The sequence below is a fragment of the Sceloporus occidentalis genome, unplaced genomic scaffold (genome assembly GCF_023333645.1).
Source record: "Sceloporus occidentalis isolate IW3139 unplaced genomic scaffold, rSceOcc1.0.p SCAF_1, whole genome shotgun sequence".
NCBI lineage: Eukaryota > Metazoa > Chordata > Lepidosauria > Squamata > Phrynosomatidae > Sceloporus > Sceloporus occidentalis.
Window position 1 is genome coordinate 69,212,857 of NW_028316981.1, and position 12,293 is coordinate 69,225,149.

The window sequence follows — 12,293 nt, forward strand, 5'->3', positions numbered from 1 at the left end:
AAATGCTACTGTACCAGTGACTTAAGGGTTTCTCCTTCTGTCTTTCCATTTTCAGGTTCTCTCTTTGCTGATCAATGCTGCTTATAAACCCAGCCGTGTTCTTAGAGAAATACAACTGGATGAGGAGGCTACATGGCATGGATATGGAGAGACCCTGAAAGCAAAGTAAACATGTGCTTATCATTTGCTCTTGGGCTAAATAAGATGTTTGCAAGGGACCATTTTCACTGTTGTAATATTAATAAGGAGAGTTGGCGTGGCATAGTAGGTTTGAGTGTTGGACTAGGGCTCTGGGAGACCAAGTTCAAATTTCCTCTTGGCCTTGGAAATCCACTGGTTGAACCTGGGCAAGTCACACTCTGTCATTCTTAAAGGAAGGCAATGGCAAACCTATGAATAAATCTTGCCCTGGTAACCCCATTCACCTTAAGGTCACAAGTTAGGAACAGTTTGAAGGCAGAAGACACCCATAGTGTTAATATGCAGGCAGGGAAATGTTTAAAGAGCAGAGATGACTTAATTCTTTCCCTCTTCATTGTCTACTGCAAATATCTCCAGCAGCTTCTCTTGATCAACAGTCCTCAAAAACTAGAAGTTACCCAGATAATAAATCTGAAGCACAGAGTATTAACAACACTAGTTTGCCTTTCATTGGGACGTCCATTCCTGAGAGTTGAGCACCTCTCAGTTCATTGATCCTTTCCCATAAGGTGGACTAATCATTACTGACAGAAGTAAATCCACATCAGATATTGATTATTGATGCCTTGTTTTTTGTGTTCCATGCTTAACATGGAATGAATCATTTGAGACACTGCCTGGAATAATTAGAGGTTCTTGACTTGCTTTTGCTTCAGAAGTAACCGGATGGAACAATGTTAAGGCAAGAGTTCTGAAAAATCAGCAAAGCAACAATTTATAGCAATAATCCTAATTTATCTTTGTCTTGTAATAGAAAAATCATTTCATTAGTTAATAATCAATCCCATCTCTCATTTAGATTGGCAGGTGTAATTATGAGCATTATTGGAGAAATTGGGGAAGGGTGTGTGCATCTAAAATTTATCCAATGTTCTTAGCAAGTGCTCTCCCCTCCATTCCTACCCAACGCCTTCTAAAGTCCTAACTGCTGTTCCTTCTGTTTGGGAAGAGAACAATTTACTCTATTTTTCTCTCTAGTGTTTGAAATAAATGCCAGTAGTTTAGTGCCTGCTATACTGCTAGTAGTATAGTGCCTACTATACTGCCATTCGAGTCTTTGCTCCAGAACACCATATCTGCCACAGAAGATGCATGAGTGTAGGTGGAAAGTAGGAATCATCCCTTGCCTCAGATTTTAATTTTGGCTGAAGTAGAGTTTGAGGCTGTAATGCTCACATTGTGCTGAATGTAATTGTTAAAAGTTGCAAAGTATGTTGAACCATGGAATTAACAAGCATCAGTGAACTTGCTACTATACTGTATGTTTACCTTTTCAGCAATCAATATAGCTGGAGTGAGAGCCAGCATGCTATAATGCTTTGTGCATTGGACTAGGACTCTGGAGATCAGAGTTTGATTCCCTGCTTATTATTATTATTATTAACCTTTATTTATAAAGCGCTGTAAATTCGACTATGGAAACCCACTGGATGGGCTTGGGCAAGTCACATACTCTCAGCCCCAGAAAATCCCATGGGGTTTCCTTAGGAATGCCATAAGTTGGAAACGACTTGAAGGCACATAACAATAAAAATAGGGGGAGTGAGAAGAGTGGCACCTTACATTTCACAAGTGTAAAAAAAAACTATACGTAGGAGGCTGCCTTATACTGAGTCATACCATTGAGCCTACAAGCCCAGTATTGTCAGCAATGACTTTTAGCAATGTTTTCAGGCAGGATTCTTTCTTGGCCTTGCCTGAAGAATCTCTGATACTGTGTGGTAGTCTCTTAGTCAAACTCACTCCTGCTTAGCTTCGGGAATAAAATGAGATTGATGAATTCTTGGTGATATGGTGGCACATAAAGCACATCAACTTTTATGGCTTGTGTATCCTCCAACTCAAATATTTGTTTTTCTGGATGCAGGTATAAAGGAAAGAGCTACCGTGCCACAGTTGAAGTTGTAAGAACAGCTGATCGGGTGGCAGAGTTTTGCAGGCAGACCTGCATCAAACTGGAATGCTGTCCAAATCTCTTTGGCCCTCAAATGGTGCTAGACAAGTGTTCAGAGAACTGCTCTGTTCTGACAAAAACCAAATACAGTAAGTAGTTGTAATATTTGTCTAAGTGAAATGTTTCACTCACTATTGTGAAATGCTACAGTGTGGTGGATGTCACTGAAATAAACAACATTATTTTTATTTATTTATTTAGGGTATTTATACCCCGCTCTTCAGAACTAAAGGGTCTCAGAGCGGCTTACAGATAGTTATTCAGATAGTTCCCTGCCTTCAGGCTTACAGTCTAAAAAGACATGACACAAAAGGAGACGGGAATGGTGGTGGAGAAAGGAATCAAGTCCAGTGGTTCTCTCTCTCTGAGGCCTCAACCATGGCAGATAGACTGGAGAGAGGGCCCTTCTTCTTGCTCTGGCTAGTCCTGATGGAGCTGGGCCTGCCTTTTTACTTCCCTTCAGGCTGGATAATGTCAGATGGCATGGAGGTAGGGCTCTTCTTCAGGCTAGGCCTGATGGAGTCGGGCCTGCCTTTTCACTCCCTCCCAGGCCAGATGATGTCTTAAAGCAACTGTTTTGTTGTTGTTGTGTGCCTTTATGTTTCCTAATTTATCTTGCTCAGAAGGACCACTGTGCCGTGATCATATTATGAATGGTCTGTCTTGTTCTGAATGTAATAGCTGACTTCAAGGTCCTTAGAGTAAGGATGGGCAAATTATAGCTTTTCAAATGTGGTTGGACTGAAACTTTCATCAGCTTTAGCCATCATAACAAATGGTGGAGGATGATGGGAGGAGTCATCCAATAATTGCTGGCTAACAAGTATCTTACCCCACCTTAAAAAGTAAGTGAAGCACTACAGGCCATTATAACTCAAAATAATTTAAAACAGAACAATTATTAGTGCAAAGTTTTTTTTAAAGTTACAGTTGTTGGCCATTTAGCAAATTCAATTAAAAAGTCCACTAAACAGTGTTATCTTTACTGGCCTCTGCCTACAAAGAGGCCTGTGTCGTCACAAAGATGGAGACATACTGGATTGCAATGGAAGTGTCTTTGTTGAGATGCAAATGGATGTTAAATTTCCTGGACTCCAAAAAATCTCCAATTACCACATGGTCAAAAGGAGGAGGGGCCAGCCTGCAAGAGATGCCCCTCCATACCATCTTAACTAACAACAGAAACAGCAAAATGCAGGCCTATGGCTAACATCTTCCGTTTTTTCTCCTGTTTGGTTTGTAATACCTTGGCTAATAAAGAAACCAGTGAAGTTTGAAAACTTGCAATATGTATATTGTACAGTTTCAACAGTAAAGAGGAATCCCTTAAAGTAAACAAGGTTTGGCTACCAGTCCTGAAAAATATCAAGATGAAGACTCAACAAATGCAAATGAGAAATGTGCCAGGGTCAGGGGTTTCCCAGCAGACAATGAGCACTAATCAAGCAGACACTAATCCTCTTTTGCAGACCCTCCCACCCTGAGGCCTGCCATTAGCAGCAGAACAATACACATGCAAATCATTCCTGCCTTCCCAGGGTCACACAGTATATACATACCCAACTCCTTTCCCAGCAAGCATTCTCTGAAGATGCCAGCCACAGATGCCGGTGAAATGTCAGGAAGAAACTCTTCTAGAACATGGACACATAGTCCAAAAAACTCACAAAAAACAAAGGTATAACTGTTTTGTGGATTTTTTATTGAATTTGCTAAATGGCCAACATGGATACCCCTGATTGTTTACTTCTAGACAGGTCAACACCCACAGAAGAAACAGCCTGAAGCTTGATAGTTATGTAGCAATTTAATATGGAAAATGATGGGCATTGTCATGGTATCTTTGAAATACTTCACCCAGTTGATCTAATAATGTGCTGATATCATTCATCCTATTAATATAACCAAGATAGCACATGGGAATCAAGGAGCAAATATAGGTCTTATATATTGTCAAAACAAATCATATATGTCTCTGATGTGTCTTGTAAAATCTTTTCCTAATGCCTTGTTTTTAGGATTTAACAAATGATGAGTTGTCCTGATGTTTCACAGTAAGAATCCTCTTCTTTCTCCCACTACTAGCCCACTACTATGGCAAGCGAAGAAACAAAAAGATTGGTCGACCACCAGGAATCCACAGCAGCATAGAGGCAAGCATGAAGAAAGCAAGCAGGAAGAGAAAGAAACGGAAAAACCTCTTTGTCCATAAGAAGAAACGATCCTCTACCTCAGTGGATAACACACCAGCTGGCTCACCCCAAGTATGCTATCATGAAATATATACATTGGTCCCTTGATATTTGCTGTGGTTTAGTTCCAAGACACTCCATGAATACCAAAAATGTGGATGCTCAAGTCCCATTATATACAATGTAATAGTAAAAGGATGTCCCTTATATAAAACAACAAAATCAAGATTTGATTTGGGGGTTTTTGTTTTGTTTTGTTTTTTGAAATATTTTCAAGTCATGGATGGTGTGTTCCTCCATATGGCAGGGGGTTGGACAGGATGGGCCTTGTGGCCTATTCCAACTCTATGATTCTATGGTTGAATTTGTGGATGCAGAATCTGCAAATATGGAGGACCGACTGTATATTCAATACAGATTATCCTGGATTGCTGGATAAAACATGGATAGAATAAGTTTCTGCCAACCAACTTCACTAATCTATACTATTCTAAGCTTACCTTTCTCCTTTCCGTACCATTTCAGGGCAGTGGGGGGGAAGAGGAGGATGACCAGGATGAGGTGGATGAAGAATCTCTTACAGATGACAGCAATTCAGAACATCAGGAGGAACTGCTAGAAGAATCTGAAGTATCAGAGAAGAAATCACGTTCATCCTCCCCCACACAGAGTGAGCGATCTCATTTTGGGTCTCAGGACCGGGACAAACGGAAAAGGAAACTACGTACCTTTTCCTTCTCAGATGATGAAAATAAACCACCAACACCAAAGGTACATCTTTAATCTGAAAAACAAAGCACACCTTAATAGCAAACACCTAACATTTGGAAAAGTGGGTCTTTATTTTTTGGTCATGTGTACATTGGTTTGTGTATCTTGAATGTTAGGGTTCCCACCACCACTACCACTCTTTGCTTTCTAAGATGGCAGCATGCATTCATATTTCTTAGGTCTATGAAGTACCAAAAACAAAAATTGTAATCAATTGGAAAATATATAAGGGAAACAGGACCACAAATCAGCACAAAGCTTAACATAAAAGAGTCAGGCCATGATAAGGAGGAGTTAATGATGATTAGTTTTGAATGTATCAAATACAAAATAATCCATCATTGCCCTGCATTCAAAAAATGTACAATGACCATTGAGAAATATAGCCACTTGAGAGACAGGCAGATATTCCTGATTTGTCTCCTCAATAGTAGTAGTCTGGAATCGACTGCAGAGTGATGCCAGAATTAACCTTGCATGTAGTTTCTGTGTTTTTAGGTACTTGGAGGTACTTGTTTCACTGCAAAGTGCAGCATCTTAGGGGCAACAGAAAATATATTTCAAATGAAAGCTGTTGCTCTCAAATAGCCCACTAAGGGGCAAAATAGATGGCCCCTTTGCAGAAGCTTCCCAGTGGCTTGGGTGTGTGTAATTTAAACAACGCATATCCCCAAGCCCGCAGGAAGCCACCATGAAGCCGCCCGCCCAAACACACTGGGGGCAACTTTGCGGCGCTTTGGCAGCATGGTGTTTAGATGTCAGACACTGCAGGAGTGACACAAAGCTGACACTGTGGCTGAAAAGCCTGTGTTTTGCTAGCACAAAAAGGAGCAGCTTTATGCCGCTTCTTTTTGTACTAACAAACAGCAGGGTTGGGGCTGCAGCATGCAGTTGATGCAGCCCCAACCTGGCATTGAAAGGGGCGGCATCAAGCCACCCCTTCAGGGCCATCTGTTTCAGCCCTAAATTTCTCTGACCTTGCTTACAGTTTATAAACAGTTTATAAACATGTGAAAACTTTCTGGGAAACTTTCAATTTATTATCAGTAATTCAGGCTGCATTTAAAGATGTGACTGCATTCATGCCCTTTTTTCTTTTTCTTTCCCTTTTGGAGATGGTTCCTTTAGCTGCATGTAATAATTTGCACTTTACAATCTAGAATTTAAACTGCCCAGGTGCAGCCTGTACACTCTTACATGTAAATGGATGTAACCTTCTGTCACCTGGTTTTACATCTGAGTGCCATGTTCATTCATATGGACATTAGTTTTTGAGGCAGAAGTGTTTACAACAGGATAAATGGGCTATGCTTGCTTTGCTTTTTAGCTTGCAAGTTACTATGATTTTGGACTCCTGTCTCAGTAGGAAAGATAAACAAGTTTTCTCACCTTCTACATCAATTGCCAAACATCAGACAAAAGAGAACATTTTGAATGCATCTGTGCTGTCCATAGGAGACTCTTTACTCTGACACTGTGAGGGGTCACTATGTAGACCAACTTAGATGAGTTTCTAATTGCTTCACCTTTAAATAAAACTATTATTACCATCAGCTATAAATTCATCCTAAAGTTCCCAGTAAGTAAATAACTACCACTACCTAGTGAATTAAAGAGCAGAGGATTCTGATATCATCTGGAAGAAAGAGCTAACTGGGATACTGGGGTACAGTTTGCCAGCTTCAGATCTATAGTCACCAAACTCCTTTAGAAGATTAGCATACCTTTTGTTGAAGCTTGTCTAAAGACAAACCAAAACATTAATATTGGGCAAAATAGGATTAGTCAGAATACACTCAGATCACAACACGCTAATTTAAGTATCCAAAAGTTTATTAACAGAATGTAGAAATGTAGCCAAGAAAGCAGTGGTTGTAACTTCTAATAATACATGGTCTAGGTGGTAAAATAGGCAGGCAGATTATATCCTACATGCTACCAGAAGAACCATAGTACCCAGCTAGTAGGTATGAACTGGGAAACAAATGCCTTCCTAAGAGAAAATATAGCATACAGTCCATGCAGCTCAGCTTTTGTAATTTAAAACATTTATATCCTGCCTTATATTCTTGGGAATTCCAGATGCGTTTTATTTTTTTATTTTATTTTATTTTTATGCCGCCTTTCTCCCCAAAAAGGGACCCAAGGCAGCTCACAATTATCATCCGTATCCAAGAGAAGGCCTCATTGTCCATTTTGTAAGACATTTCCTTTCCTACAGAATTGACACAATAATATGAGATGCTTTAGGAGATCTCACATGGATGGATATGAGGCAAGTCAACTAATGGTAGCAAGGTAGACAGGTACTGTAGCACGATCTGTAAAATAAGTTCACATTTAGGGCCAAACATAATATATTTAATGGCTACATGCATGTAATGTATTTAGTTTTTTATATTGAAAGAACAGGATAAGAGGGTGCTGATCAGGCATTTGCAAGGATGTGGAGGCGCAGGTCAGTAGGCACCTGTATTGTAGTCCTGATGAAAACTGTTCTCTCTCAGAAGATTCCTTTACCATCAGTGGAAATATCTCTACAGAGTAAACAATAGCTGGAGACAACAGTATTCCTTGGTGGTATGACATGGAGGAAAGTTAAACCCTCTTGCTAGGTCATGGTCCTATTTAAGACCTCTATTTAAATAACAAAAAGCAGATACATTCAGTGCTTTATATGTGTTTAATGGTTCATTTAAAAGGCCCAATTTGCCTTCAGATTATATCCAGTTACTACTGTTTAATGTGTTGCTTGCCTAGCTTTATGTGGTGGTGGCATAGCACTTACTTAGAAGTGCATGAGAAATATTGACCAGTACACAACACTGAAATATGTGGGTAAGTAGGGAGAGGGATTTAGCAACCTAGTTGGAGGAGGTGAAATATACACATTCCATCTTGATTTGGGGGCAGGATGGAAGTATGGCTGTGGAACTGAAATATTTGTTGATAAGGTATAAGAAATCATGGTACAACATTTAATAACTGAATTTTAAAAATGCATACACTTATGACTTAAAGGGTTTTAAAAGGGAACCCAAAATTTCTAATCTGTGTGTTCCCTCAGGAGATGTACTATCCTTAGGAAAGCCATAGGTTAGTCATGTTTGATTCCCAATCCCAGATTCTCCAATATTGATGTTTTTAAAAAATATAATATGGAGCTCCTTTAGTCAAAATATGTCAAAATAGTGGAAATACTTGAGGAAATCTAACATTCTTACTTTTGTGTTTGGGTTTTGTGTGAAATAGGAACTAAAAATAGAAGTTGGTGAAAAGCTGCAGCTGGACAGCAATCCCCTGGAATGGAGTGTAGCTGATGTTGTACGGTTCCTTAAATCTACAGACTGTGCACCATTAGCTAGAATATTTTTGGATCAGGTATTGCATTGTTTTCTTTTTGGCAATTTCTATGTGAGTACAGTACATGATACTTGCTATAATGAAGGTTAATAGTTCCTGTACCAATAACTTTTTTCACGGCAGCTATTTTTGCCTTTTTGATTATTTTTACTTGTCTTGGGATATTTTCTCATTTGATCTCTTAGCTTTCTGTCATGCTGCACATCTGTCACTGTTCAATGCATATTGACTTCAATTCTCATTATTTCTGATTTTTCTCTCTCAACAGGAAATTGATGGGCAGGCACTTCTCCTGCTTACCCTTCCCACTGTTCAGGAGTGCATGGACTTGAAACTTGGCCCAGCCATTAAACTTTGCCATCATATTGAAAGAGTCAAATTTGCCTTCTACCAACAGTTTGCAAACTGAAGTGGAGAGGAGGAAGTAAAATGAAATTGAATTGTTGAAGCACAACTGCAGCATCTTTCTCTTCCTTGAATAAGGAATGCTGAGAAGATACATATGGAAACTGCTTATAAACTGGCATTTGCAGTCTTGCACTTTTGAAAGAAGCAAAGAAGAATACTTGGCGCAAAATTGTAATGCAATCCTAGCTGTTGTCACAGCGGTCCATGGATTTAGAAATGTAATACATGCTCATTCTGTACATCAGGACTCTTTTTTATGAATAAAGGTTGAAATCTCTCCTCTGAGGGGAGGGGAGAATGTTTTCCTCAAATTTTAGTCAAGAGAAGGACAAACTGATGGCATGTGGAAGAAAATGCAGATTGATGGAAATCTCCTCACCATTTGTAATACTACCTTCATTTACTTTGTTATAAAGATCATTTAAAAAAAAAACTAAACTAGCTGATTGCCAAGAGAAGTGATGCAGCCAAAAGCCTGAAAATTATTGTTCAGCCAGATTTCCTTGTGATCTTTATTTTGTAGCTTGCTCTCTACCTCTATGACCATAGAAAAATCTATGAGGGAAGTATCATTTTTGGGGAGGTCACATATGGGTTTGCGACAGTTGTGTTCCTGCAGCCAGAGTAGGGATGCCAACTGGTTTTCTTCTAACAGGCTCTTTGCCTTTGACAACTACCTGATAACCACAAATTAAATGTAAAACTCATTTTCATCATGAGGTAATGGCAGCAAATGTTTTGCCAACAATTCTGCCGGTCACGTTGCTGGTAAAAGAGCAGAGGGCAGGATTGTTGGGGAGAGGTTTGAATATTAGTAATTGGCTCTGTTTTTTGAAAAGCTAGTCTAATTTTTTATGGCAAGGTGCACAGAAAGAAGACACTTTAATATTATTTTTCTTTTTGAAAAGATGTTAGTAAAATACTGCATGTTACTTTTGTGGGGGAAATGCCATGATAGGTATTAACTTTTTTCCCCCTCTTGCTCCTGTTTTTGGGAAAGCTGACTTTGCATTCGTAAAGGAAGAATGAATAGAAAAATTAGAGCTCCTACCAGTTCTCAGATACTAAGGACTTATCCTGCTAATTGTAATTGTTTGGTAAATGCATGGGTGAAAATGTTATCTCCCCTCTTCTAGCTACATATATAACAGAACGTTAATGTTCTTCTGTGGCACAGTTCGTATTGGCATATGTTGACTGTGTATATGCATTAACAGATGGACAGATCCATGGCTTTTCCCCATGACTTTGTGGCATAATGTAGAGGAAAATTCAGTGTGCTAAATATAGTGTGCGGACTAATGCTTATCTATAGAGCAGCTTCCCACAGTTGCAACAGCTGATTGTTGATGCGCACTACTGGAAAATTAATAGGTTTTAATTCCTGCAGAGTAGGTCCAAACTCACCAAATGAGCATCTTTGTTTCTGCCCCCCTGATATATGTATATATTAATTTGGAAATATCACCTGGTCTCTTCAGTCTATGGATATCATTTTTTTCAGGTTGAAACAGGTTTTTTTCTTCCTGAACAATGTCCAACAGTCTGCAAGAGGCTGTTTAAAAAGAGGTTCAGGCTATCTTGAAGGAATTTTCTCATTAACCTTCTTAGCAATCTAAAACTCGTCAAGGGTATAGATGGAGATAACGATTTTCCAGTTTCAACCAAAGCAAGTTTAGTATATAAAATACTGTGGGCCAAATTACAAGTAGATTCTTGTAACTAGTATGGTCCAGCTGATTCACTTATTTATGAGAAAATGTAAATGTGTGTTTGTGTGTGTGCGAGAGAGAGAGAATGAATGCCTCTGTCTGGCACTGGAAAGAAACCCAGTCTTTTCCATCATTCACACTCAGTTATCTTTTTTGTTTTATAAGGCATGCATCTTTTATATATCTTCTAGGGAGAAAATAATCCATAAGGGAATCTTAATAACTTCATGCAAACATGATTTTTAGTAAAACTTTCCTAACTCCCCATATTGCTGTAAACTTTTTCTGATGCATAGATAGGTGCTGTGTCTGGCATATGTTTACATGCTTGTTTCTGTATTGCATTAGCAGTTTGGTCCCAGTGGGATCCATTCAGGGTCTTTCAAAGAAGAAAGATGCTTTCTGCTGTTCATTACTTTGAGTAAGTCATTTCTATGCAACACACGGGTACTTGTGTACTTCATTTCTTAAGGCGATTCAGCACGTCTGTTGGACTGGAATTTAAAGGGTTTGATGTAATCTACAAACATTCACTCCTTAAACAGTCCTGGAATATTCTCTGACTTCAGTAAATGTTACTTCATCAACAAACCCTTCATCTCTTTTCATTTACTGCCCAAATGGGGCCAATTGGAGTCTTATCTGACTCAGTACTGATATGACATTCAAAGGCTCTTGTGCTATTGTAGTGCAGTTGTGGAGGAGTCTGCAAAGTTAGATAACATTGTATGTTTTTACTATGCCAATGACATTCTAGTTAGGAGAAAGTGCACACACCCCATTATGCTTTCTCCAAGTGAAGAACAAGGGAAAGTAAACATAATTTTCAAATCTGGGTATGGACTAGTTGCTGTACAAAGACTACATGAAGATTAAGGCGAGACTGGTAACAAAATCCCCCTGCCCCATTGGTTATTTTTGGGAAATGATTAATACAATTAAGAGAAACAGAATAATGTTAACATGGAAATTTAGTCAACACTAACAAGTCTAGAGTTACACTCTTTTGAAGTGGTGTGGCTATTAAACAACATGAAAGATAGTGCTGGTCTAATTTTATTTTTATTTATTTGCCATTTCTATAATGGTAGACATTTGTGGGGGAAAGTGGAAAGCCAGTAATGTCCAGACTCTGATCTTAAGAAGACAAGATTAGGAAGGAGAAAAAAAGACTATGCTTTGCAATTTCTGTGCCTGTCATGCAATTTTAAATTCTATTTTAATATAATGGAAGAATTAACCTTGTCCCATAAATATTTTGCAGGAAGGTAAAATTAGTGAATTATAAAATTTATAGCAATGCAATACATCATTTTGTTACTGAATTAAGCACGCATTTTTCATGTGAGCAGACATCTTTTATGTCTTACTAGCCAAAGGCTAAACAGCTCTAAGTTGTGCAAATATGCCAAATTGTGAAGTTTACAACTAGGATAGAAAAAGCATGTTTGCCTCAGCCACTTTGTTTCCCTATGTACATATTATGAAGCTTTATAAAATTAATACAGGATGTGTTGCCAAATTTTACCAGAGAACAGAATTCAGTGTTTTCAATTAAGCTTTTTAGATGCAATTTTCAGCTTTGCCTAAGATGGTTTCCTGCTGTGGAAATTTCAAAATACCCAAGATTTGCTAAGCACAAAGGGACTAGTTTTGGCTAAAAACCTAATGAGTGTAAGCCTGACAACATGC

General features: G+C 38.7%; 1 protein-coding gene across 8 annotated transcripts in view; it reads left to right on the forward strand.

Annotated features, from left to right (window-relative positions):
• SFMBT1 (Scm like with four mbt domains 1) overlaps positions 1-12,293 on the forward strand; it is a 119,387-nt gene that overhangs the window by 105,721 nt on the left and 1,373 nt on the right. For all 8 annotated transcript variants that reach the window (XM_089523990.1, XM_089523962.1, XM_089523952.1 and 5 more), the window contains 6 exons: positions 56-165; positions 2,069-2,244; positions 4,241-4,419; positions 4,873-5,118; positions 8,371-8,499; positions 8,750-12,293. The exon at positions 8,750-12,293 is cut by the window's right edge and continues 1,373 nt beyond it. In XM_089523990.1, coding sequence (XP_089380116.1) covers positions 56-165; positions 2,069-2,244; positions 4,241-4,419; positions 4,873-5,118; positions 8,371-8,499; positions 8,750-8,890 — 981 coding nt within the window. In that variant the 3' untranslated portion in view covers positions 8,891-12,293. The remainder of the gene's footprint in view (positions 1-55; positions 166-2,068; positions 2,245-4,240; positions 4,420-4,872; positions 5,119-8,370; positions 8,500-8,749) is intronic.